At 41.1% G+C, this 26,771-nt stretch overlaps 1 protein-coding gene across 2 annotated transcripts; it reads left to right on the top strand.

The window, feature by feature from the left end:
* Positions 1–5,710: 5,710 nt before the first annotated feature.
* On the top strand, positions 5,711–26,509 carry vars1 (valyl-tRNA synthetase 1). Of its 2 annotated transcripts, XM_046846860.1 has the most exons (31): positions 5,711–5,860; positions 6,538–6,884; positions 6,984–7,127; positions 9,350–9,545; positions 9,723–9,841; positions 10,574–10,649; positions 10,760–10,860; positions 10,951–11,078; positions 12,124–12,288; positions 12,641–12,722; positions 13,320–13,439; positions 13,587–13,695; positions 14,443–14,531; positions 14,893–14,983; positions 15,403–15,527; positions 16,468–16,571; positions 18,946–19,104; positions 19,232–19,322; positions 19,598–19,703; positions 19,950–20,020; positions 20,110–20,235; positions 20,503–20,607; positions 21,182–21,250; positions 21,374–21,452; positions 21,535–21,662; positions 21,967–22,122; positions 22,227–22,445; positions 23,986–24,097; positions 25,099–25,277; positions 26,036–26,185; positions 26,298–26,509. In XM_046846860.1, exons 2-31 carry the CDS (start codon positions 6,540–6,542, stop codon positions 26,364–26,366), a joined length of 3,813 nt encoding a protein of 1,270 aa, XP_046702816.1. In that variant the 5' UTR covers positions 5,711–5,860; positions 6,538–6,539; the 3' UTR covers positions 26,367–26,509. The 2 variants fall into 2 exon arrangements, with proteins under 2 accessions (XP_046702816.1, XP_046702817.1); XM_046846861.1 differs by lacking the exons at positions 5,711–5,860; positions 6,538–6,884; positions 6,984–7,127; positions 9,350–9,545; positions 9,723–9,841 and having other exon boundaries at positions 10,574–10,648; positions 10,758–10,860.
* The last annotated feature ends 262 nt before the right edge of the window (positions 26,510–26,771 follow it).

The following is a 26,771-nucleotide window of genomic DNA, read 5'->3' on the forward strand; positions in this document are numbered from 1 at the left end:
AAACATTTTTCTCCTGATAGATTTGATCTCTTCCAGGATGATCCCATTCCACCCACAGAGCAGAGCACCCTCTAAACTGTTTGTTGACCAGGTAAATCGCAAGCTATGACTTTCAACCTATGGAACATCAAGGGGAGATTTTATCACTCATATGGATTTGCTAGTACAAATTCTTCAAAACAACAGCTAGCGAATAACTGCATGCTATTTATCCCTGCAGTACATTTCTACAGTTACACAGACAGGTTTAAGGAACCCCAGGGCAGTGATAAGAAATCATCCCCAGCTGCACAAATTGGCTTTCAATCGAAGAGAACACTATCCAGAGGCAGGCCAGGATGAAGTGGGCAGATCTAAAGTTCTGTGTCCCTCTGTACTTTGAGGGACACAGGTTCTTCCTTGACATACATCCTCAACCTTTACAAAACATGTCCTCATGGACTTCACTTTGGGTCACTTAGTTCTAGTAAAGGGAAAGGGCAATGCTACATCAAACAAAGATATTCAATACAAGTATGTGCTGTTAAAATGTGGCAGAAGTTTAAAGAAGGCTCATTTATGGGCATGATGGTCAGGTGTCTACAGACATTTGGTCATATAGTGGTTATTATTTGACTGTATTCTTGAGATTGAAATGCAAAAAGAAAGCAGATACACAAACTCATTCTATTGCATGGCATATGACTTAAACCTTTCAGTTTTAGACATAGATGTTCCACTGCTTTTTCTCAAGTTCTTTATAAGAACTCAGACACATGTGAAATCAGACTAGATCAGATTTTTATTTTTATAGGGACATGGAAACAAATTACATGCTGAGGTTTAACAGCTAGTTGGGTACTGTTCATGTTTCATAGCTCGAGAATTCCTGGCTTTATCCTAAGTTGAGCTAAACATGGAAACTCTGCATAGTTTCTTCTAAGTTTCTCTCATGGGTAAAGTAAACCATTGGTGTCAAAATTCTATACTGGGTCTAAGTAGAGAGCCAAACACTGTGAACATTTTATGAAAAAAAAACAGAATACAGAATAAATTGCAAAAATAAAACATTAGGTAAAAGCAGTACATGCTGTTTATTTGCACAATTGATGTTTCTTGGCTGTCAGTTTAATAAAGTTTGGGGGTTAGGGTCTGTGCTGTGGCAACTCTCAGGATAGAGTGAAGATCTGCATCATTGAGACTACTCCTGTGTATGCTTTTGTTGATCATAAATAACTCAAAGATATGTAGTGTACTTCCAAACATGCAGAGGCTTCGAGCGGCCTGTAGGTGGAGATGGGGCATCGTTTTAGGAATGAAGCATGGAAACTGTGCATGTCACGCCCACAGAATCAAACTTTGACAGTTATGATATATATATAAATATGACATTACCTTGTGTGCCTGATATGATGGATCTGTAGGCGGGAAGTTGCCCAGGGGTCTTAAGTTTGACATGTCTGCTCTAAATAACAAGTGTGAACAGGTATGTGAATGTGTCCTGAAAGTGCCCTTAAATGGACAACACACATTCACCTCAATGTGTCCAGTGTTTTCAGGCCGATATACAATAGTGGGCTGTCAGGGCTAGCAGGGCCTTATCTGCTGGCCAAACCTTTATCAGAATCACTGACTTACATTTTAATATGTAGTTTTCCTTTGACATTTTCTCATCTTTTGAAGGGATATTCAGAAAGCGCAATATTCAGAGCTCACAAACTGCAAAAATCCAGTATCTATTTGAAAAACTATAGGTTGATTAATCGGTTATCGGCAAGTGCGGTCCATTGTGGCTATCTGCATCTGTAAAATCCATCAGTCGACCTCTAGTTGTAAGTGTATGTTGCATGCCTTGATGACAGGAGTAGTGCGGCTTCCATTTAAAGCACTGTGGCCCAAAGCCAGCCATTTTCACCGTCATGATGGATGATAGCGTTCTATTCAGAGCCAAACTATTCCTACTCAGCTTGTCTTCTACCAAAGAGATGAAGCAGTAGGAAGTAGGAACAGGTAGGTTAATAAAATAATAAGTTAATAAAAATAATATTTGTCTTTACAGAGTTCATTAACAACTGAAAATAACCACAATTGCTAACTTTAATTCAACAGTTCCTTTGTGGTCTGTGGTGTTGTTCAGTGTGTATTTAGTGTTGTGTTGTACAGGTATAAGGCGTGTGTGTGTGTTATGTTAGGGGAACTGGTTGGCTTATCTCTTTTCTGGTAGAATTAGAAAGTAAAAACAACAGCGATGAGACTGATCTCTCTCTCTCTCTCTCTCTCTCTCTCACACTGTCTGTCTGTCTGGCTTTCTCTTTTTCTCTCTTTATCTCTCTGCCTGCTTGCCCTTGTCTATGTCTGTCTGCCTGTCTGTCTGTCCATCTCTCTCTCTCTCTCTCTCTCTCTCTCTCTCTCTCTCTCTCTCTCTCTCTCTCTCTCTCTCTCTCTGCCTGCTTGCCCTTGTCTCTGTCTGTCTACCTCTGAGCTCTATGAGCTTAGAGAAGGGCAGCAGATAGCTGCATTAATGATTTTATTTTGTCTTTGTTGCTCATGTATTCCGTCTTTAATTCAACAGCAGTTTAACTCACAAAACACAACGCAAATAAGAGTACTAGAAATCCAACATTGGGAAAAAGAAAGATGATGCAGACAAAAAAAAGTAGGCAGTTACACCTATCTGAAGCATGGGAACATTACCTGTGTGTGTGTGTGTGTGTGTGTGTGTGTGTGTGTGTGTGTGTGTGTGTGTGCACGAGCATCCATGTTGCCTAATAGTGATGTGTCATCTATGGACGATTCTTTGATTCTTTTCATTCGTTGATTTTGAGTCTTTAAGACGTCTTCAAGAGTCGTCTCAAAGAGTGATTCGTTCATTATGTAAGGGAATGAGCAAAATCTCCCTAGGTTATGTAAAGGGAACAGAATTGAGTAATTCATCATTAGTATTGAGTAGTCGTTGAGTAGTACCTCATGATTCTTCTAGTCCGAATCGTTTCGTTTTATCAGGTGACTCCCACATATGCTATGCAGTGCATTACACAAGATACTAGGACATTTTGAGGGGCAGTGGCCCAAACGACAAAAAGGGGAACTAAATGGGTGGATGCTTGACAGAGGTGGCAAAAGTACACACATCCTTCACTCAAATAGAAGTACAGATACTCATGTTTTAAAAGATGTTGGTAAAAGTTGCAGTACTGACTACACTTTTTCATTCAAGTTAAAATAAAGCAGTTTGGCCTCTGACATGTACTTAGGTAAAAAAGTAGCCATTATATTAATACAAAAGATTTAACATTTTTTTACCAATTGAATGTTGCCTGAGAAATAGAGAAGGATCAGTCACACCATGAAGTTATGGGAAAGAGTAGTGAAAGACAGGCTGAGGCCATCTGTGAGCAACAGAGCACCAAGAAGGAGGAAAAGAGGAAGGCCAAGGAGGAGGTTCATAGATGTGGTGAAGGAAGACCTGCGGGTAGTTGGTTAGAAAGAGGGAGATGTAGAGGACAGAGTAGTATGGAGACGGACGAGCCGCTGTGGCGACCCCTAATAGGAGAATCCGAAAGAAAAAGAAGTTACCTAATGAATGTGTCCAGACTGAACATCCACCATATAGAACACAAGCAGAGAAAAGATGATGATGATCAGGTGATCAGGAATCTCTCTGTTCTCAGTAATGTTTCCACCGCTGACTTCTTCTGTCTCATCTACATTAGCCCTACTGTACTTCTTGTTGCCTTTCTGTCTTGCTCATTGTGTGCTTCGTAAACTAGCCTACGTCTGTGGTGTGTGAGAGCCAGGAAATGGTATGTGCAATGACAAGAAATTGTTTGATGAGCTAAAAACAGCACGCAATGAGAAGAAAAAATATTGATCACCAAATAGATTAAAACTAAAGTAACGAGTTTGGTTTGAAAATGTAAGAAGTAATTACAGATATTTGTGTAAAAAAAGTAATGAGAAAAAAAACAGAAAAATCTACTTAAGTAAACTGCTTGATAAATACAAATGATCCAGTTGTTACAAATATACATCTGAAAGAGAAGACAGCACACTCTGTAATAGTTTCAGACGTAACCGTAGATGTTTTGATAGTACACAATTACACATTGCTGATAATTACAAACTATTTACTGTTTTACATTTTGATACCTCATTATTTATGATTCGCATTTACACATTATTTCTAAGAATGTCAATATTTCGTACAAGTTGTTAACACGTTTAGAAGACAAATCATTAGTGACAGAAATACAAAAACAAACTATCAAATGACTAAATTAGTGGATCGCCACTGACTGTAATCAAGTCAAGTCAAGAAGCTTTTACTTTTGATTCATTTCAACCTTTTATAGCTGACACAGTACGCAGTGGAATGAGACACCGTTCCACCAGAACCCTGGTGCTACATCACACAACATAAAGTTACATAACAGAACACAGAGCTAAGGACTAAAGTGAGTGTCCTCACCACATAAAGTGCATCGTGTGCAACCGAGTGCAAACAGACAACACAAGAGAGTGTGGGGCAGATACACAAAACACAAAATAGCACTGACCAATGAAAATATTGTATAATATGATTATACAGTAATGTGCAAAAGGGAACTATAAACAAGAGTGTATTTGTAAACATACACACAATGTAGTGCAAAAAACAGCAGTAGCAGCAGTCCAGATGTGCAAAAACAGCAAGTAACAGTATAATATGATAAAATATGAATATACTATGGGTAGTGGAATGGATTGAGAGTAATGAGTGTGTGTTGAGTTCAGGTTGTACAGTTTCGTAACACACAGTTGAGCGTGTTAGTGTGTTTTGTACAGTTCAGTTCTGTATCAATATGGTAACAGAACGTTTTGAACTTGGGGTTTTAGTGAGATGGGCATTGGCTCTAGCCACCGGGCCACCCTCCTGTGCACGGCCCTGCAGGAAACAGAATTAAGTAATGGTTAATCTCATGAGTCCTCTGGTCCAAATCGTTCGTTCTTTTGTAATGTAACTCCAATATATATGCTATGCAGTTATAAATACATATATAAATAATTGGAACTATAGTCAAAGTTCATGTATGTAGACCTTTTGGGCGATTTGCGTATTATAAAAATGTAACATTTTATTTGATTGTATATTTGATCGTTTTGATGAACGAGATTCAAGTCAGTAAAATGATCCGATCTATCCATTGTTTTTAACAGACGTCATTTACCTGGAAACAAAAAATTATAATTTCCGATTAGCTTCTACAGTAGATGGCATTTAATTCTGTATTATTATTCTGTATTCTGTATACTAGAGACAGCGATGAACACGGCAGAAGAACTTCCTCTCTGCATGCCTGCACGTTGAGCACACTACAGTTGGGACATTTACATATTGGTACACTGTTTAAGAAAATCTGCCTATTTTAAAAATGTTAGTTTATTTTTCACTTGTTTTAAAAACGTGAGTCAAAAGGTTAGTGCCATCATCTTTGAAAGTCCAGTGTAGGTTTCTGGGTCATGGAACAGAATAGGCCCTGGGCATCATCACAAAGTATAACCCCAGTCTATTAGTGTAAAAGGTCATAGTGCAAATACTAGTGCCATATTCTTAGACCTGAAAGCCTATATTTTATGAATTATTCATGATTCACAATATTTATGGCCGGGCCAGTGTAGAAAAGATGATGCAAAGGGAATGGAAAATGTCTAAAGCTTCCTTTAAGATGCTGAAACATTCTTTCGATTTGAGACACAGCCGGACGTGTTTGTTGCATCAGTCGCTTCTACTTTACGCCAGTCGTTACGTCGGTGTAGCACTGCTTTACGGCAGCGTTGGAGCTTTCTTGTGACGCGGCTGCATGCTGGAGGAGGTTGACGGCTCTCATTACTGCGTTTAAAGGTGGGTTTATCAGCACCAGTGCAACTCTCAGAAAGCCCAAGATCCATGTGCACTAACGATCTACACAAACCGTTGCATTAAGTCTCTTTCCAAAAGATTCAGGAACTTCTGCCGGCTCTATACTGCTGTTAAATGAATGGACTTCAGAGTGTGTTGTGTTGTTTTGTTCATTGTGTATTGTAGTGTGTATTTAGTGTCGTGTTGTACAAGTATAAGGCGTGTGTATTATATTAGGGAAACTGGTTAGCTGAACTCTTTTCTGGTAGAATTTGAAAGTAAAAACAACAATGATGAGACTGATATCTCTCTCTCTCTCTCTCTCTCTCTCTCTCTCTCACACACACACACTATCTATCTATCTATCTATCTATCTATCTATCTATCTATCTATCTATCTATCTATCTGTTTTCCTTCCTGTCTGTCTGTCTGCCCCTTCTCTCTCCCTCCCTCCCCCTGTCTGTCTGTTTTTCTTCCTGTCTGTCTGTCTGCCCCCCTTGCTCTCTGTCTGTCTGTCTGTCTGTCTGTCTGTCTGTCTATCTGCGCATCTCTCTCGCTTTCTCTCTGCGTCTCTCTGTCGGTCTGTCTGTCTTTCCTCCTTCCTGTCTGCCTGCCTGTCTCTCTCTCTCTCTCTCTGTCTGTCTTTATCTATTGCTCTCTCTGTCTTTATCTGTCTCAGTCATGGACTCCCTACACGTGTCCTCCAACCCTGACGACATCAGGAGTTTGCTGGTCCTGATCGCTGCTGAATTCTCTCCCAGCCGCCCACGTGTGTGTGCTAAGGACAGTCCAGCTAATGTTGTGCATTCTCACCCCATTTTGGTCCTGGGAGGAAGCGAGGGAACGGCGCTGTGCGGTGCCAGCGCCGTCAGCTGGTACCTGGCATCCGCAGGCGAGAAGGTGGGCAACGATGCCAAGCAGCAGAGCCAGGTGTGGCAGTGGCTGAGCTTCGCAGAGAGCGAACTGATTCCTGTGGCCTCTGCTGTGGTTTTCCCTCTGCTAGGTGTGACAGGCATTGACAAAAAGGTGGGACCCATGGGACCTAGATTTCCTGATTCATGTGCTGACTTGTATTATTGTAACTATTATAAATTGTATAATTATGATTACAATTTCTTCCCCCAGCTTCAGCAGACTTCCCATGGAGAGCTGCTGCGTGTTCTGAAGATTCTGGATCAGAGTTTAGAGCCACGGACGTTCCTGGTTGGAGAGAGCTTGTCTCTGGCTGACATGGCTGTCGCAACAGCTGTGCTTCTGCCTTTCAAATATGTAAGTCTTTGCATGAAGGCAATTTGCGTGTGTATTCCGTAGGGGTGACCCTGGATAGTCGAAGATTCGATGCTTCGATAGGAGGAGTCTGATTACCAATATTGTAGTAGAATCTTTGCGGAGGTGTTCTGTCATTTTGGATATATGAGGGCGCTCAATGTCTGATTTCACATAACTACCGGTTTTCTTCTAATAGATTGATATACAGACTATTATTATAATGCTGTGAATAAAAATCCAACCTCCCCGTGACAGATTTCGGTTTCACTTCAATATATACCAGCATCTGGGAGATTCTGTAATTGAATATTCCATTCAAATGTAATTCTTTGCGTTAATATGTGATTGAGCTTCACTCAAAAGCCCAATGACACTCAAGACTAAGACTCGACAAATCGGTGTAAACCCTTGAAATGAGGACACCCCTAATATTCCAGTGTGCTTGATCTTGGACGGGGTCTTCCCTTGCTGTTTATATAGATTAACTGCTTGACTGCGATCGTACACCGTTCATTGTTAAGAAGATTAATTTTGACTGCATTTTTCCACCCGTTTGTGGTTCTTCCCCATACTGTTACCACAAAGTTGGAACTTTTCCCATCTCTTTCATAAAGAGAACCAAATCTGCTCCAGCATGACGGTGCCCCTGTGCACAAATCCAGCTCCATGAAGATATGGTTTGCATGAGTTGGAGTGGAAGATCTTGAGTGGCCTGACTTAACCCTGTTGAATGTCTTTGGGATGAATTGGAACGCTGACCGCACTCCAGGCCTCCACATCCTACATCAACGGCCTTGCGGCTGAACGAGCACAAAATCTTCACAAGCACACTTTAACGTCTAGTGGAACATCTTCCTAGAAAAACGGAGGTTATTAGAACAGTACCGTATTTTCCGGACTATAAAGCGCACCCAAATATAAGTCGCACCCACTGAATTTGACAAAGATTTTTATTTTTTACATAAATAAGCCGCACCTGTCTATAACTGAAACTAATGAACTTTACACAGGCTTTAATGAAAGACAGTGTCTGTTACACGGCTTGTATCTAAACAGTAGCCTACCAAGAAAGTCATTGTTCACTGTCTTCCTCCTTACTTTCACAACAATTTCTCTCAGGAGTTTATCCTTTGGCATCGGCGTGTGTTTAAAAATCACCATCGGTGAATCTTTTCTCCCGATGCCCTGCAGCTCAGAACACAGGTGAAGTGTGTTTTTTCATGCCCGGTTGTTTTCAGCGTGACGAATGATTCGCATTTCCTGTAGACAGTCCGAGTGAGCGGAAGGTCAAACATCAGAGAAACCTCATCCATATTTATGATGTGGTGCGGCCCGATTCAGTGGGAGCGCATCTGATTTAATATAAAGAGTTTCATTGGTTAACCTGAACCCGTTCGGCAATATAATCGGTCTAATGTTATGGGGCTCAGTTTTTTGGCTTGAAGTTTGTGAAACCGGGAAAAAACCCAGGAAAAATCCATAAATTAGCCGCTTTATTGTTTAAGCCGCGGGATTTAAAGCGTGGGAAAAAAGTAGCGGCTTATAGTCCGGAAAATACGGTAAATGGTGTTTGTATGTAGAATGGGATGTTCAAAAAGCACATCAATAAGATCATGAAATGTATGATCAGGTGTCCAAAAACTTTAGAAACTTTAGTGTGTCTTCGCATGCTGTTTTCTTTATTAATGCTTGTAGCATGTGTAGGAAGACTCTGTGAGGCAAGAGCTATTTTTTCTTTCATTTTTTAGTGTAGTTGTTAATAATGTGGATATAATGATCAGTGGAAGCTCAGAGGTAAAGATGTTGGATTTCTAGTTGGAAGGTCATGAATTCAAATCCCAGCACCAAGTCGTTGCCTCATAATTGATATTCGCTCTGGATAAGCGGTGAAACAATGCACACACACACAGGTCTTATTCATTTGCTCTTTCTTTCACCAAAAAAACCCAAACCTGGGTTTAAACAGGATGTAACGAATTGCAGGAGCGATTACTATACATTAGGTTCATGTTCATTCTGACGCCCACGCGCATGCTTTAAAAAGAAAGGGAATGCATGTGAGATATTTATATGGTGCAAAAAAAAGCACAAATTCTGTGCATTTATTTCAGGGGACAGTTATAGCGAAACGACATCTCTCTCGATAACACTTTCCAGAATGCTGCACAACGACATCATCGTCTGATTCAGGGAATATGATTTCTTGCTATGTCTCTCTGCAGGTTTTGGACTCTTCAAACAGAAAGTCACTGGTGAACCTGAGCAGGTGGTTTGACACTTGCGTGAACCAGCCTGAGTTTTTGAAGGTGTTGGGTAAAGTGTCGCCCTGTGAGAAAATGGTGCCCGTGACGCCCAAACCGAATTCTACCACCACTGATCCTGCTGCAAACAATACGTCCAACGGAACAGCTGTTAGCGGTGAGTGTGTGTGTGTGTGTGTGTGTGTGTGTGTTAGCATGGTGAAGAGATGGTCGCTAAGCTTCTTCCTGCGCTATTTCATGTCTAACTTGCACTGTCGGGGAATGTCATAATATTTTAACAAGTGTATGAATGTTCTTTGTCTTTTAACGTTTTGCTTCACCGGGTTCTTGTCAGGTCCACCAAAGACCGAAGCACAGCTGAAGAAAGAGGCCAAGAAGCGTGAGAAGATGGAGAAGTTCCAGCAGAAAAAGGAGATGGAGGAGAAGAAGAAACAGATTCAGTCACAGTCGGAGGTGAGAGCGATGGACTTTCATGTATTTTCGGTTTCTCTTCGGGTTGTATCTGGATTAAAAAAAAAAAAACGAGAATCTGGAGGAGACGTCTAGACGAGGGTTTGATCAATCAGTCCTGAATTCCGGAATTGTTGGGACGTTATTATTTTTGATTTGAATAAAATGGAAACCAAAAGACGGCGATTGCGGACCATGTTGTCACATGGCTTCCTTTTTGCATGATGAAGCTTCAGTTGGCATCTGCAGATGGCACAGTGAATTGTGTTTACCGACAGTGGTTTCTAGAAGTATTCCTGAGCCCATTTAGGGGCCAGAAGACAACGGGGATCCAACAAAGGTCTTACACACCGAGGTCTCTCTAAATCTTTGGATGTACTGTAGATGATATTTGCAAAGCCTTAGCAATTTGACGTTGAGGAACATTGTTTTTTAAAGTATTCCACAATCTTTTTACACACTCGTTCATGGATTGGAGAGCCTCTGCTCATCTTTACTTCTGAAAGACTCTCTAAGACATCCATTTTATAGCTAATCATGTTACAGACTTGATGTCAATTAACTTAATTAGTTGCTAGATGTTCTTCCAGATGAATCTTTTCAAAATTTCTGGCTTTTTGAGCCTTTTGTTGCCCCGTGGGACCCGTTCCTGAATTCAGGTTGTACATGTGGTCTAATGAGATGTGAACAACAACAGTGCGAATGAGGTTTTTTTTTTTTTTTTTTTATGCTTAGAAAAAAGCCAAACCTGAAAAAAAGGAACTCGGTGTGATCACATACAACATCCCCACCCCGGCCGGAGAGAAAAAAGGTAGGTTTTGCGTATAATTTAAACCTACCTATTGATGGAGATGTCAAAACATGTATTTGTAACCTTCTTACATTTACTGCATATTGTCTCTGATTTTCAAAACCGCTCAGACATGCTCGGCCCACTGCCGGACTCGTACAGTCCTCAGTACGTGGAGGCAGCCTGGTACCCTTGGTGGGAGAAACAGGGTTTCTTCAAACCTGAATATGGAGTAAGAAACTCGTTATTCCTTCTTTATCAGGTGCTTAATGTAAATGTTTTTCCCTCACGATTTCACTTTTTCGATCTGTTTGTTTATTAGCGGAAGAGCATTAGCGAAGCGAACCCCCGCGGTATATTTATGATGTGCATCCCTCCTCCTAACGTGACAGGATCTCTTCATCTGGGTCACGCCCTAACCAATGCCATTCAGGACTGCCTGACCCGATGGTAAAGATTCAGTTTCTTTCTAGTACGAATTCATGTGCCGATTGTGTATTAGTACATTGGGTGTGTCATACGATTGAGCGTTCAGTCTTCAAAATAGAATCCAGTTTGGAGCAGGGTAAGTTTCTGTTTTCAAACAGTTCACTGTTTTCTTTCTTCTCAGAATGTTTCGGATTCTACCACTATTTAGGTAGAAATCCACAACCATTACAAGGTCTGTGCAGCTAGGTTAAGGAGGTTAAGTACAGTTTGCTCTCCTGTAACCCAGCTCAGTTACCTTATGTATTATACACGATGTAATTTATCATTAAGTGATTGATTTAAACGATCATTGGCTCCTTCTTGTTACCAATTTGTATGACTTGGTTATATTTCAAACAATGACAGACTAGTTCAGACATGTGACTTTGCTGTGCGGTGGTTACATGAAGAGAAAGAGCACCACAAATGCATTATTTGCTTTGAGAATGTTGATGGAGAAGTGTAGAGAAGGTCAGAAGTAGTTGCATTGTGTGTTTGTGGATTTAGAGAAAGCGAACGACAGAGTGCCGAGAGAAGAGTTGTGGTACTGTATGAGGAAGTCAGGTGTGTTAGAGAAATATGTGAGGGTATGTGTGCAGTAGGAACGACAGACTGGTTCAAGGTGGAGGGTGGACTGCATCAAGGATCGGCTCTAAGCCCTTTTCTGGTTGTGAATGAGTTTAGGTACCTGGGGATCAACAGTGCAAAGTAATGGAGAGTGTGTTAGAGAAGTGAAGAAAAGAGTGCAGGCAGGGTGGAGTGGGTGGAGAAGAGTGACAGGAGTGATTTGTGATAGAAGGGTATTCGCAAGAGTGAAGGAAAGTTTGTGGTGAGACCTGAGATGTTGTATGGTTTAGAGACAGTGGCATTGAGTAAAAGACAGGAGGTGGAGCTGGAGGTAGCAGAGCTGAAGATGGTGAGATGCAGCACACTGTGGCGAGTAGTACAGCAAGTGCGTGCAGTATTTATGTCAGTAGCACAAGGCAGCTCAGTGACCTAGCAGCTGTCCTCCCGTGTGATTACGCAGGCACAGGATGAGAGGCGAGACCACGCTGTGGAATCCAGGCTGCGATCACGCTGGTATCGCCACTCAGGTGGTGGTGGAGAAGAAGCTGATGAGGGAAAGAGGGATGACCAGACATGACCTGGGCCGAGAGAACTTCATTGCAGAGGTCTGGAAGTGGAAGAACGAGTAAGTACAGTTTAAAGGGACACGGGAGGTGGTTAATGTGAGGTGAGGAGTCCTGGGGTGCAGTCATGGTTCCAATTCATCCCAAAGGTGTTAAACTCAAGCCATCTGTTCATGGAGCTGGCTTTGTGCATAAGGACAATGTCATACAGCATTTAAAATGCCTCCCACATCCTATACAATCATGTGTCTCCATTTTTGTGGTGACAGTTTGAGGAAGAACCACATATGGCTGGAAAAGTTGGGTGTCCCAATACTTTTGTAGTGTATGTGTACATTATTCTGTCAGTACACCCTCATGTAGCCGGTCTGTCTGGTTCAGTGATGAGATGATCTGCCTCTGCTCTGCCATTAGAAAAGGAGATCGTATCTACCACCAGCTGAAGAAACTCGGCTCTTCGCTCGACTGGGACAGAGCTTGTTTCACTATGGATCCTGTGAGTAGACAAAAAAAAAAACATCCTTTCGGATAACTCTTTGAGACCGTTGGGCTTTAATCAAACAGCAGTAGGGACTCGACTCATTCGAGAGCTTTGTTTAGACCCTTCATTACTCTTATTTATTCTATTGACCCAGATGTCTTTTAATTTCCACGTCAGACCACACTGGAGTAGTGTGTAATGATGTTTAAATCTGATCGTCAGAGGGAATGCGTTAAAATAAAGAATATGTATTTACTTTTAATGATACAAATAATGGATCAAGGACACAAACTATCATATACCTAAAATTACATAGAAAATATATAATACATATGTCTGTGAGTGGCATTGCTTTGGTCACAGGTTGTTTTTTTTTTTTCAAGCATTATGCTAGCATAGTAATTATAATTGTACTGAGGATGTGCCTAATGCTTTAAAGATACAAACATAATTAGTGTAATATTTATATATGAAATCAAAAATTTTCAAGGGTGCCATTAGTAATGTTCAGTCTAGCCCAATGCCAAACCCGGCCTGATACTAAAATTCTTACTTTGTTTATTACCTAGGTCAATTTCTTTCCTCATGGTGTTTATATGCATGTGTGTGCAGAAACTGTCCTATGCTGTTCAGGAGGCATTTATTCGTATGCATGAGGAGGGCGTGATCTACAGGAGCAAGAGACTGGTCAACTGGTCCTGCACCCTGAACTCTGCCATCTCCGACATTGAGGTGCGTTTACTGACTTCTGCCATCTGTACGTTTGGTGCTTAATAACTAAATGAGTCCGGTTGGTTCACCGATCAGTCGACCAAGCCGATGTTGTTCTTTTGTTGCAAATGTTTGAGTATATTGTCATTCATTTTTGCGTTGCTTCAGGTGGATAAGAAGGAGCTGACGGGTCGAACGCTGCTTCCCGTGCCAGGCTATAAGGAGAAGGTGGAGTTTGGAGTGCTGGTGTCCTTCTCTTACAAGATTGAGGGATCAGGTAAGACAATATGGAGGATATATGTGTGCTTTTTAAACCCCATTCCACATTTGCTCTCCATTTGCTATTCTAATAACCTTCACTCTTCTGGGAAGATGTTTCACTAGATTTCGGAGTGTGTTTGTAGAGATTTGTGCTCATTAAGCCCCGATGGTGTTAGTAAAGTCAGGCACTGATGTATGTGAGGTGAGAAGGCCTGGGGTGCAGTCAGCATACACATTCATCCCAAAGGTGTTCAAAAGGGTAGAGGTCAAAGCTGTTCCACTCCAACCCATGTAAATGATTTGTTCAAAGAGCTGACTTTGTATACAGGGGCACTGGGAGAATCCCAAGAGATCATCAGATTTCTAGTATTTTTTGTATTTTTCTTTTTCTAGTATCTGTCTTTTGTGAAAGAAGTTCTATAAGATCAGATTTGTAGTGTAATTCTGCAGTCACACATGTAAAAACAACAGCATGTCAGTGATGCATCTCTAGAGGGCGCTATCGTAAAGACAGTGGCCCCTCTCAGCCGCTCCGTCAATGGACGCGACCTGGAAAAACTATCGCTTTGGATTTTTGCCAATAGTTCCAGCAATGGATTATCGGTGCCGGCAAAACGGATGAATCTCTCTACCTATAATTGTCATGCTGGAAAATGTAATGCTTCTGCATCTAAGAAACGTTCTTGTACAACCGTGAGTCCCCGAAACTGAGGCTTCCGAATACTTTTTAACGTAAAGTTTATTTTGTGCTTTCCTTGGATAGATGAGGAGGTGGTTGTAGCAACCACACGTATCGAGACCATGTTGGGCGACACAGCCGTGGCCGTGCATCCTAACGACTCCAGATATCAGGTAAATAAACAACCAGGTCTCTTTTTGGTCTCTTCTGTCCTTATTTTACTTCTGTTCGACTTTTACACATCGCCTGTTTCCAATCAACTTCTATATACGCCTAAAATCTCGATCTTATGGATACAAACCCATGAGCATGCGAACCTATGAGCATCGTCAAAGTCTTCTTCATTTGCTTTCTCTGCTTCTACGGTGATTCTGACTGACAGGGTAATAAACAGATGATCATTTTGCTTTCTCTGTTCCGGGTTTGTTTGATCGGAGTTCAGTCAGATTAATACCATATCCTTATCCTGTATGTGAAAGGAGCCAGTGTTCCTCCACAGATTCTGCATACTCTTTCTCTTTTTTTTTTCTTTAGCACCTGAAAGGAAAAGTAGCAGTTCACCCGTTCTGTGACCGCAAGCTGCCCATCGTGTTCGATGACTTTGTGGACATGAACTTTGGAACAGGTTAAAACGCACACACACACACACACACACACACACACACACACACACACACACACACAATCACACACACAATTACACACATGTTTAAATGAAAGCATCTGCTTTTACATCACCAAATGTTTACACAAGCACTATTTACTATTGTATGGATGTTTGTACACGTGCACTTTATGCAGTGTCCTAATTAGTTCAGTGTCTACAGAAATCTTCGCAGTGTACTCTACTGTACATAGCTGAAACGATTTGGCTTGAATGAGAGTCCTAAGGAGAGCGTGCTTTAAATAACTCTGTGGTTGATGATTAAGATCAAGCTTTATTTTAGGAATGGTGATGTGTGCTTGTCTTCTTGTGCTGATTCAGTGGTGGAATTGAGGTGACATGATTTTATTCTTTGACTGAGCTCTTAATTATTGGCGTAGGTGCGGTGAAGATCACACCTGCTCATGACCACAATGACTACGAAGTGGGGGAGAGACACAAACTGCCCTTTATCAACATCCTGGATGAGAATGGCTTCCTCATCAATGTTCCTCCTCCATTCCTGGTACAAACACATGCACATTCCACGCACACTGCGCACTAACGCACAGTATATACACCTTGTATACACTCACTCACACACACACACACACACACACACACACACACACACAAAGCACAGATACCAATCATGCACACACATTCTGCCAAAACACATACCACACACACACTGCACACACACACTGCACACATTCTGCCCAAACACCTACCACACAAACTGCACACACATTCTGCCCACATACCACGTGCACACACATTCTGCCCAAACACATACCACACACACATTCTGCCCAAACACACTGCACACACACATACTGCACACATACTGCGCACACACACACACTCTGCCCAAACACATACCACACACTGCACACATTCTGCACACACACACATTCTGCCCAAACACATGCATACATACTGCGCACACACACATTCTGCCCAGACACTGCACAAATACTGCACACACATTCTGCCCAAACACATACCACACAAACTGCACGCACACACAAACATTTTGCCGCACACTTGGACCGTGTGTGTGTGTGTGCTTGTAATATTTCTTGGTCATTATAATAAGTAGCACCTTATAAAGATCTTAGTTGTGCTTTAAAATATAAAGCAACAGAAATATACTTTTTGAAGACACATGATCATCTTTTATAGTCCATCACAGCTGACCCCCAGAACCCCACTGTACAAGTCTGATATCCTTCAGTGCAAGTATAAGGAAGATAGTGAAAGCCTGTGATTTTAGAATTAGGTCGATTCTAAATATAGTCTTTACATAAGTATTAAGTGTGATTTGGTTGTTTGATTCATTTTTTTTTTTAAATGATTGGTAGCATGTCTTTCGTAAGACGAATAGAGATGACCAAACACACACAATAATTTGTTGTTCCATTAGACTAAATAATTGTTGTTGTTGTTGTTGTTGTTGACGACAGGGTATGAAGCGTTTCGAGGCGAGGAAGGCTGTGCTCCAGGCCCTGAAAGACCGAGGCCAGTTTAAGGACATCAAAGACAATCCCATGGTGGTGCCTGTGTGCAGGTCAGTGCAAGAAACCCTCAACAAAAACATACACACTATATGGACTAAAGTTTGTAGACACCTGAGCAAGTATGTGCTTTCCGAACATCCACATTTAGTCATCTTTTGTGGCAATAACAACCTCCACTCTTCTGGGAAGATTTTCCAGTAGATTTTGGAGTGAAGAGGTTTGTGCTTAATCATATACAAGGGTGTTTGTAAAGTCAGGTACTGATGATAAAGGCAGTTCGTTTTTTTTTTTATTCTTTATTTTTAGTGCAGTAACAAACAACACTATTTTTTTCTTCCCCTTTTTTAAATTCTAGAATTCTAGAATACAAACAAACAAATAAATGTAATGAAACAAATAATTATAATAACCTGTGGGAGGTCAGATATATGCTTTATTTATTTATTTATTTATGCTAATTGAAGGTTCTCTGTATACTGTATAGTAGAGGCTTTAGAAAAAAAGCATTCTAATTTCCAATATGTAATAGGGGAGAAGTGTTGCAAGAGAATTTTTAAAAACAATTTCCATTCAAAAAGTAAAGCACATCTGTTCTATACTTCCACAAAGTCTGGACACAGTTGCCCTACATATTCAACCCAATTAGACCAGAATCCTGTTTTAATGTTTATGTTCTAATAGAATGAGAAACAGATTTATACAGATTGGCCAGGCAGAGGGACCGAGCTGGAAAGGATGTGCTGCATGTTAGAGCAATAAAGGATGGAGATGGAAATGTGTTGACTAGTGAGGAGAGTCTGTTGAGAAGATGGAGGGAGTATTTCGAGGAACGAACAAGGAAAATGAGAAAGAGAGAGAGAAGGTTGGATGGTGTAGAGATTGTGAAGCAGGAAGTGGATATGATTAGTAAGGAGGAAGTGAGAGCAGTGATTAAGAGGATGAAGAGAGATGGCAGTGGAGTTTTTAACCAGGTTGTTCAACAAGATTTTGGAAGGTTGAGAGGATGTGCAGGAATTTAGGAGTGTGCTGGTACTGATCTTTAAGCATAAGGGAGATGTGCAGACCTGCAGTAATTACAGGGGAATAAAGTTGATCAGTCACACCATGAAGTTATGGGAAAGAGTAGTGGAAGCCAGGCTGAGAGAAGAGGTGACCATCTGTGAGCAACAGTATGGTTCTATGCTGAGGAAGTATGTTGATGGAGAAGTATAGAGAAGGTCAGAAGGAGTTGTATTGTGAGTTTGTGGATTTAGAGAAAGCGTACGACAGGGTGCTGAGAGAGGAGTTATGGAATTGTATGAGGAAGTCAGGTGTGGCAGAGATGTATGTGAGGGTGGTGCAGGACACGTATGAGGACAGTGTGACAGCAGTGAAGTGTGCAGTAGGACCGACAGACTGGACTATGATGTCCAAGGAGACTCCTGTCTGACCTCATCCTTCAACCTGTCCATCACCACTGCAAACAGTAAAGGGCTCAGAGCCGATCCTTGATGCAGTCCAACCTCCACCTTGAACCAGTCTGTCAGTAGTCGGTCCTACTGCACACTTCACTGCTGTCACACTGTCCTCATACGTGTCCTGCACCACCCTCGCATACATCTCTGCCACACCTGACTTTGGGATATTGTTATCTGTGGTGAGATTAGGGAGCAGGTTAAGAAGAGCTTGGAGAGGTGGAGGTATGTGCTGGAGAGAAGGGGAATGAAAGTCAGTAGGAGTAAGACAGAGTACATGTGTGTGAATGAGAGAGAGGACAGTGGAGTGGTGCGGTTGCAGAGGGAAGAGGTTGTGAAGGTGGAGGAGTTCAGGTACCTGGGGTCAACAGTGCAAAGTAATGGAGAGTTCGTTAGAGAAGTGAAGAAAAGAGTGCAGGCAGGGTGGAGTGGGTGGAGAAGAGTGACAGGAGTGATTTGTGATAGTAGGGTATCTGCAAGAATTAAAGGGAAGGTTTATAGAACTGCGGTGAGACCTGTGATGTTGTATGGATTAGAGACAGTAAAAGACAGGAGGTGGAGCTGGAGGTAGCAGAGCTGAAGATGTTAAGGTTTTCGTTGGGAGTGAGAAGGATGAACAGGATTAGAAATTAGTTTATTAGAGTGACAGCACATGTAGGACGTTTTGGAGACAAGGTGAGGGAGGTGTGATTTGAGATGGTTTGGACATGTGTAGAGGAGGGACATGGGGTATATCAGTAGGAGAATGCTGAGAATGGAGCCACCAGGAAGGAGGAAAAGAGAAAGACCAAGGAGGAGGTTTATGGATGTGGTGAAGAAAGACATGCAGGTAGTTGGGGTGAAAGAGGCAGCTGAAAAGGACAGAGGGGTATGGAGACAAATGATCTGCTGTGGTAAATCCTAATAGGAAAAGCCAAAAGAAGAAGTTGTTCTAATAGAATGTCTTAATGTGTGTGGTGTATATATGCAGTCGCTCTAAGGACATTGTGGAGCCCCTGCTGAAGCCTCAGTGGTACGTCAACTGTGGGGAAATGGGGAAGCAGGCAGCCGATGCAGTCAGGAGCGGAGAGCTGAAGATCATCCCAGAGCACCACCTGAAAACCTGGTTTAACTGGATGGATAACATCAGGTGAGGTCTCATCAGGGTTAAAGCTGACGACCACTGCTCGTTATGACACCTGAGGTTCTCATTGTTCCATCAAGCACCGTGCCATGAACCTGTTGTTTACTCTTGATTGTGTTTTGCACGTATTCAGGGATTGGTGTATCTCTCGTCAGCTGTGGTGGGGTCACCGGATCCCGGCGTATTTCGTCACTGTGAACGATTCCTCTGTGAAAGCTGGAGAGGTGAGCAAAATGCTTTGGTGCCGTCACGACCTTATGTTCAAAAGTTTGTGTACACCAGGCCAAATAATTGTCTGCTTTTTGAACATCCCATTATACATTTAGTCCCCATTTACTGTTAATTTCCTCCACTCTTTTGGGATGATGTTCCACTGGATTTTGGAGTGTGCATAGATATATGTAGATGTAACCAAGTTTATTTCTGTGAAGCCGATTGAATTGAATTCCCTAATACACTAAATCCTACTCTGTATTCACTTGTGTGTGTGCGTTTAAAGGATGTAGATGGTCATTACTGGGTCAGTGGACGGTCAGCGGAAGAAGCCCAAGAGAAAGCAGCGAAGCGCTTCAACGTCACTGTAGACAAAATCTCCTTGCGGCAAGGTAACGTCATCTTGACCCCACGGGAAGGGGTTCAATCGGTCACTTGTGGGCCCTTGAGCAAGTCCCTGAACCTTCAACTGCTCGGGTGTATAAATGAGAGGATTGCCGTCAAGTTCCTTCATACAATGCAGTGATCAGAAACCTGGAAAAATCGTTTTTTTCTGTTTGTGTTTTTTTGATTGATTATGTAAAATGATTATATATTTTTGTTTTGATGCATAATGTTTAAATGTGTATGTGTGTTAGATGAGGATGTCTTGGATACCTGGTTTTCTTCTGGGATCTTTCCCTTTTCCATTTTTGGATGGCCAAATGAAGTAAGCCCATGTCAGCTAATTATTTCTGCTCTTAAACCAAGAAGAATATGGCATTTTTGTAAAAGTGTGTGTGTGTGTTTTTTCTGCAGAACGAGGACCTGAGCGTATTTTATCCAGGCACTCTGTTGGAGACAGGCCATGATATACTGTTTTTTTGGGTGGCTCGTATGGTCATGATGGGCCTCAAACTCACAGGCAAACTTCCTTTCAAAGAGGTGTGTTTATACACAGGTAGTCCCCGAGATACGATGGTTCAAATGTTAAAAAAAAAACATTTGAAGGTTTTAAATGTCTACCCTCTACCATTTACAGTATATATATTACGGTTTCGTGTGGCCAAATTATGTATTGTGATTTCAATTACGGTACACGGCCCCCATCATCATTATTTGAGTTTCCCGGCTAGGCTAGACCATGTCTTGATTTGTGATATATTTTCAAGTTACAATGATGTATCATAAAACCACTGTGCTCTTGTGTAGGTGTATCTGCACGCCGTGGTGAGGGATGCCCACGGCAGGAAGATGAGCAAGTCTCTGGGGAACGTGATCGACCCTCTGGACGTCATCACTGGAATCTCACTGGAGGTACAATAAAGAAAAAAAGGCTGACGTATTTTTTAAGCTGCTTTCTAGTTGAAGTCTGGGGTTATTTTGAAAGTATTTGAAGCGTTTTAATTGGACGAGTTTGTTGTATACACTGTAGGACATCAGAGCATTAGATTACTATGTACTTTTTGAACTGCTGGCTGGCTTTGTGCACAGGGATATTGTCATGCTGGAACAGGTAATTTACAATTGTGTGCCTCCAGCTTTTTTCAGAACAGTTTGGGGAAGAAGTGCATATAGCAGGAAAAGTCAGGTGTCCAAACACTTTTGGACATACCACGTATCGACATTTCTGTTAGATTCAGAAGGTGTTCAACTCTATATATGCTTTTATTATATATATAAAAAAAAAGGATTATTGTATTTTAAATGTATCTAATTAGCTAATAAAATGTGGGATTTTGTGTATATAATTTTATATATATATATATATATATATATATATATATATATATATATATATATATATATATATATATATATATATACAAAATACCACGTTTTCAGGGTCTTCATTGTTTTTTTTCTGAGCTGTTTGTGTATATGTGTGTAGGGTCTCCATGCTCAGCTGAAGGACAGCAATCTGGACACACTGGAGATTGAGAAGGCTAAACAAGGACAGGTAAATTTCCTCTACTCTAAAACGGTCTAGCATGTAGTTAAGACTCCTGCTTTGAGTGCAGAATAAATATTTCCATATTGGTTGCAAGTCAAATTTCATCCTGTCCTTTTTTTGGGGGGGTAGAAATCTGATTACCCCACCGGAATTCCAGAGTGTGGAACCGACGCTCTCAGGTTTGCCCTGTGCGCCTACACCAGCCAAGGTAACACATTCTTTAATCAGAGTAAAACCTCCTCTATTTACCTTCCTTTCGAATCACACTTCAAAACCGCTCTCGGCCTCAGGACGGGACATTAACCTGGACGTGAACAGGATTCTGGGCTACAGGCATTTCTGCAATAAGCTGTGGAACGCTGTGAAGTTTGCCATGAGGACGCTGGGCGAAGTCTTTGTGCCGTGGGAGAAAGCTCAGGTGAAAAGGTTTAATAATGCAGTCAGCCCCCGACTTACAAATTTTCACAGATACGCACACGGCCAAACAAGAAAAAAAAGAATCGTGCGACTGAGACACGTCAGTCTCACTCTTCTCGACTTACGAAATGTTTTTCCGGTCCCTATCTATTTTGTAAGTCGAGGGCTACCTGTATTTAAAAAAAAATAATTTGAATAATGGTGCAATTATGAGTGTATAGCGATGGCTTGTGCATTTACATATGTGGTGTAAAACGTGATTTAAAACGTTGCTCGTGTGTGTTCGGATCCCTCGCGTGACGCAGCTGTGCGGCAGTGAGGGCGTGTCCGATAGGTGGATTTTGTCGCGCCTCTGTGCTGCCGTGGCCCTCTGTGGAAACGGATTCCAGGCGTATGATTTCCCAGCGATCACCACAGCTATTTACAACTTCTGGCTCTACGAACTGTGTGACGTTTATCTGGTAATATACCTGCTCCTTCAATTTTTTTTCCCCTTCTTACAGAATTGCCTCTCTTCATTTCAACAGTCATGATAGAAAACAAATGAAATTTAAACTGTTTCTAGGAAAGCGTGAAGCCTGTTTTGAGCAGAACAGACTCAGAAGGCCTGAAGCAAGCCGACATCTGCAGACAGACGCTCTACACCTGTCTGGACGTCGGGCTTCGCCTCCTGTCTCCCATCATGCCTTTTGTCACCGAGGAGCTCTTCCAGCGGTTGCCACGGAGACAGCCCCAGGACAGTCCCCCGAGTATCTCTGTCACTCCGTACCCTGAAACCTCAGAGGTGAGCCGGTCAGAAGAAATGGATGCACACAAATGATTATTACTAATCAATGATGTTCTGAATATTGAGGCTTGGTGAATGGTCTCGATGATGTGAATTCCAGATGCAGTGTAGTAAATAAAATGCTTAAGATGTGGTCTCATAGAAAATAATACAAAGTATCCACCAGGGGGAGCTAATGTTCCCACTTCTAATGCTGAAGCCAAATGCATTCCTGCAGACCCTTAATCATGTTATCAGGCATTAGGTATCTAAATAAAGCATCTGTATAGCTTAGGTGTCGCTCAGTGGTGAAGGTTCAGGGTTAGTGATTGGAAGGTAAGGAATTTAAGCCCTAGAATTGGCCCATGCGCAAGGCCCTTAACCCTCTCTGCTCCAGCGGGCACTGCATCATGTCTGATTCTGTCTTCTGAACTAGAGGTTGGCGGATTCATCCGTTTTGTTGATTAATCATCACCGACGGTTGCTTGCTGGAACTATCGTCTCTGTGCAAAAATCCATAAAGTTAGTTTTTCCAGGTTGCGCCTGTGGAGGTCCACTGTCACTGTATGAGTGCGCCCTCTAGAGGCGAATAACTGAAGCTATGTGCTGTCTTTTCTTGGGATTAAACTTTTTTTTTTTTTTTTTTTTTTTTTTAGCAAAGAAAACCTAAGAGGCCATGCATTATAATATTTGTTTTCTCATGATCACAACAGAATTTTCTTGGGACCTCGATATCAGTGAGGTCTCGCGATCAGTACTTAATGTTTCTGTGTATTCAGTGCACGAGCGTGTTCTAGAGAGCAGCATCGTGGATAATGAACATAACCATTTGTGGCAGCACAAAAACAATAACCACAGATGTTAGGGTTATTATCCACAATGCTGCTCTCTAGAAAATTCCTCATGATCAGTACTTAATTTTGCTGTATATTCGGCATGTTCTAGAGGCAGCATCTTTGCAAGATTCATGGATAATAACCATGTTATATTTTCCATAATGCCACCTTTATAACATGCTCTTATGCCAAACATACTGAGAAAAACTGAGTACTGAATATGAGGAACCAACAATCAACTTTCGTTATGTCGAGATGATGAGAAAAGGAAGTCGTAATCACGAGAAAACAAAGAAAAAAATAGAATGCATGGCCTCTTAGCGTCACCGTTTTATTTATTAATATAAATTTTACTTATGAATACAGTATATTCATATTTAACTTTAGTACTATTTTACTTCTCCAGTATCCATTTTAAGAACTAGTGGTGGGTTATTTGGTTATCAGTAAATCCGATCCAACCGAGCTGTCCGTATTAATAAAACCTACACACTGTTCCACTCCTACTCTGAGCTCAGCTTCCTAATAAGAAGGGATATAAGAGGAAAGAATTCACTGTACTGTATATGTGACAATCAATTTATCAGATTTTTTTTTAAGAATATCATAGGATTTTTCACCAACGCAAAGAGGAAGTGGTGGGAAGTGGAATGTGTTGTGTCATGCTCTGGGGGTGGGGGGGTTCAGCTGTTCAATCACTGCTTTTATGGTTTGTTCTGCAGTTCTGCTGGCACAGTGAGGAGCTCGACCAGCAGATGGAGTTTGTGATGACTGTAGTCAGAACCATTCGATCACTCAGGGCTGATTACAACCTGACCAAGACACGTGCAGACTGTAAGAGCACTCTGCTACACACATACAGGGAAAAAAAAACAAATATATATATATATATATATATATATATATATATATATATATATATATATATATATATATATATATGGGCTGCAGCGAACAATTATTTTGATAATCTATTAACTTTTTTTTTTTTTCGATTAATCGGAAAAAATTTACATTGTTGAACTACCCTAGTTCAAGGTATTTGTATAAAAGTGTACTTAAAAAAATGCAAAGCCACATATTGAGTTTAAGTATCTAGAATATTTGACATTTTAAAGCGTATAGTAGCTGCTTGTGTAGGAGTGCATGGGGGATTTCTTCTTGAACAAGTTCCCTCATGCTGGGTTTAAGAAAAAATATATATAAATACAGCATTCGATTATACAAACTGAAACAATTTTGCCGCATTTGCATCGTTTTTAATGATAATTGCAGATGGTAAGTTGACAACCATGTTTAAAATAATCACTATACAATATACACTGTTTTGACAATTTAGTTTGGAAAAAAGAAAAACATACATCACATATTTTATTTACTCTATTTTTTTAAAATCCGCCACGACGTCCACATCCGCCAATTAAAACCGTCCGTGTGGAAATGTAGCAAAAGCTGTTTGGTGTCCTGATTTACGTAATTTAAAAGACCATGATTAAAACTTTTAGAAGAATATTTTGTCTTCATGCTCTATGATGAGTTTGGTTTTACTAAAATTAATCATACATTTGCATAATGAATCCATATTTGTCCATGGCCATGTCGATTAGATTAGATTGTTGCCTCATATATTTGAAGATACCGCATCCTATATAGAGTTGTGGGCCTATATAGGTGGGAAAGGCGGGTGTCCCAACACTTTTGGTTTATGAATATGCATCTGGAACCGAAAACAGAAAGAGAATCATGTTATCACATCTAGATCATAAAGCTTTTGAAAATCCAGCGTTCAGAAATGAAAGGAACCCATTTTCCTGTCGCGCGTTTTTTCCTCTCAGGTTATCTGCAGTGTATAGACTCCACTACAGCGTCTCTGGTGGAGGAATACAAGCTGCAGATCCAGACTCTCTCCTACTCTCAGGCCATCCACCCAGTCACAGGGAGTGAAGGCACCATTCCAGACGGCTGTGCTGTGGCCATCGCTTCAGACAAGTGCACTGTTCATCTCATGCTGAAGGTGAGGAGTGTCATTATTTACAATGGGACATGCTGGTTATATCACCACGTCACAGCATCGCTCTAACGTACAGCCGCAGTAATTATGATAGTCCTTTTGATAATCATTCCCATTGCAAATACAACTCATGATTAAATAGAGGTGGAATTGAAACCTTCAACGCAACACACGTTTATTCACGACGTCCGTTCTTTACTCGGATATAGAAAATATTAATTAACTCCACCGAAAAATCTTTTTTAATCACTAAACATTTGTTTTACTGGAAACATAGGAAAAGTTCCGTTTGGTGTCCCGATGATTTACGTCATTCAAAACATCGTTATTACTTGAAAACCTTTGGAAGAATTGTGTCTTCATGCTCTATGATGAGTTTGGTTTCATTAGTATTAAACAAAGATTTGCATAAAGTATCAATATTTGTCTATGGCCATGTTGATTTGATTATTTAAAAACTTAAAGCATTTAAGTTGCATTTAGAACAGATATGAATGTGTGATTAATTACGAGATAACTCCTGACAATCGTGCGATTAATCACGATTAAATATTTAAACAGCCCTAATATAAATATATATACACATGTATATATGTGTGTGTGTGTGTGTGTCACCACCTTTTCTTGTTCTTGGTTTCTCCACCCAATTAAACTAGATTTAAAATAAAAATTGGAAGTGTGTTGATATGACCTCTGTATTATCGCTGTGTGTGTGTGTTGGTTGACTGATTGCCATTTCCTCCTCATGTTCCCGTCCTCAGGGTTTAATTGATGTAGAAAAGGAGGTGGCCAAACTGACGACAAAGAAGGGCGAGCTGGAGAAGCAGATGGAGAAACTGGAGGAGAAAATGAAAAAGAGCGACTACAAGGAGAAAGTCCCGCTGAAGGTTCAGGAGCAGGATGCTGACAAGGTAATGAAGATGGGGTTGTTTTGATGCATTCACACTAGATTTTGGATTACAAATTGATTGGAGCCAAATATCTAATTCTAATATCTCACTCTCTCTCTCTCTCACTGTACAGCTGAGACAAAGTCAGATCGAGCTACAGAAAGTGACTGAAGCTATGGAGAACTTCAGAAAGATGATGTAATGCTTCTTCACCTCTTCCTTGGGTATATTTTTTACACGTCGATGGACGGCTTGTAGTCTGTAGCTGTGAAAGTGCGTCTCTGCTGCTTAACCGCTGTCTTCTAACATCAGAAAGGTTCATTAAATATTATCTTTGAGTCTCTATTATCTTGAGTTCTTTATAAAATGTTTTAACCTCCACTACAAAAATGGCCTCTGATCAGCGAAAGGGTTGCACACCATTTATATTTAACTTGCACTATATCGACTTGACAAAAGTTTGTGGACACCTGGCCATATGATTGGGATGTTCAAAGGATACATGGCAGTCCTCCTTTGCTGTTATAATAACCTCCACTCTTCTGGGAAGATGCGCCACTAAACATTGGACCTATAACTTTGTGGTAGCAGTTTGGGGAAGAACCAC

This window comes from Silurus meridionalis, chromosome 4 (genome assembly GCF_014805685.1).
Source record: "Silurus meridionalis isolate SWU-2019-XX chromosome 4, ASM1480568v1, whole genome shotgun sequence".
Taxonomy (NCBI): domain Eukaryota; kingdom Metazoa; phylum Chordata; class Actinopteri; order Siluriformes; family Siluridae; genus Silurus; species Silurus meridionalis.

Bases quoted from the DNA above. Each gene is read 5' to 3' on its own strand.
- vars1 (XM_046846860.1), top strand. From the start codon at position 6,540: ATGGACTCCCTACACGTGTCCTCCAACCCTGACGACATCAGGAGTTTG. The intron at 15,528-16,467 runs GTACAAACACAT...TGTTGACGACAG, and splicing joins ATGTTCCTCCTCCATTCCTG to GGTATGAAGCGTTTCGAGGC. The intron at 19,323-19,597 runs GTGAGCAAAATG...GTGCGTTTAAAG, and splicing joins CCTCTGTGAAAGCTGGAGAG to GATGTAGATGGTCATTACTG.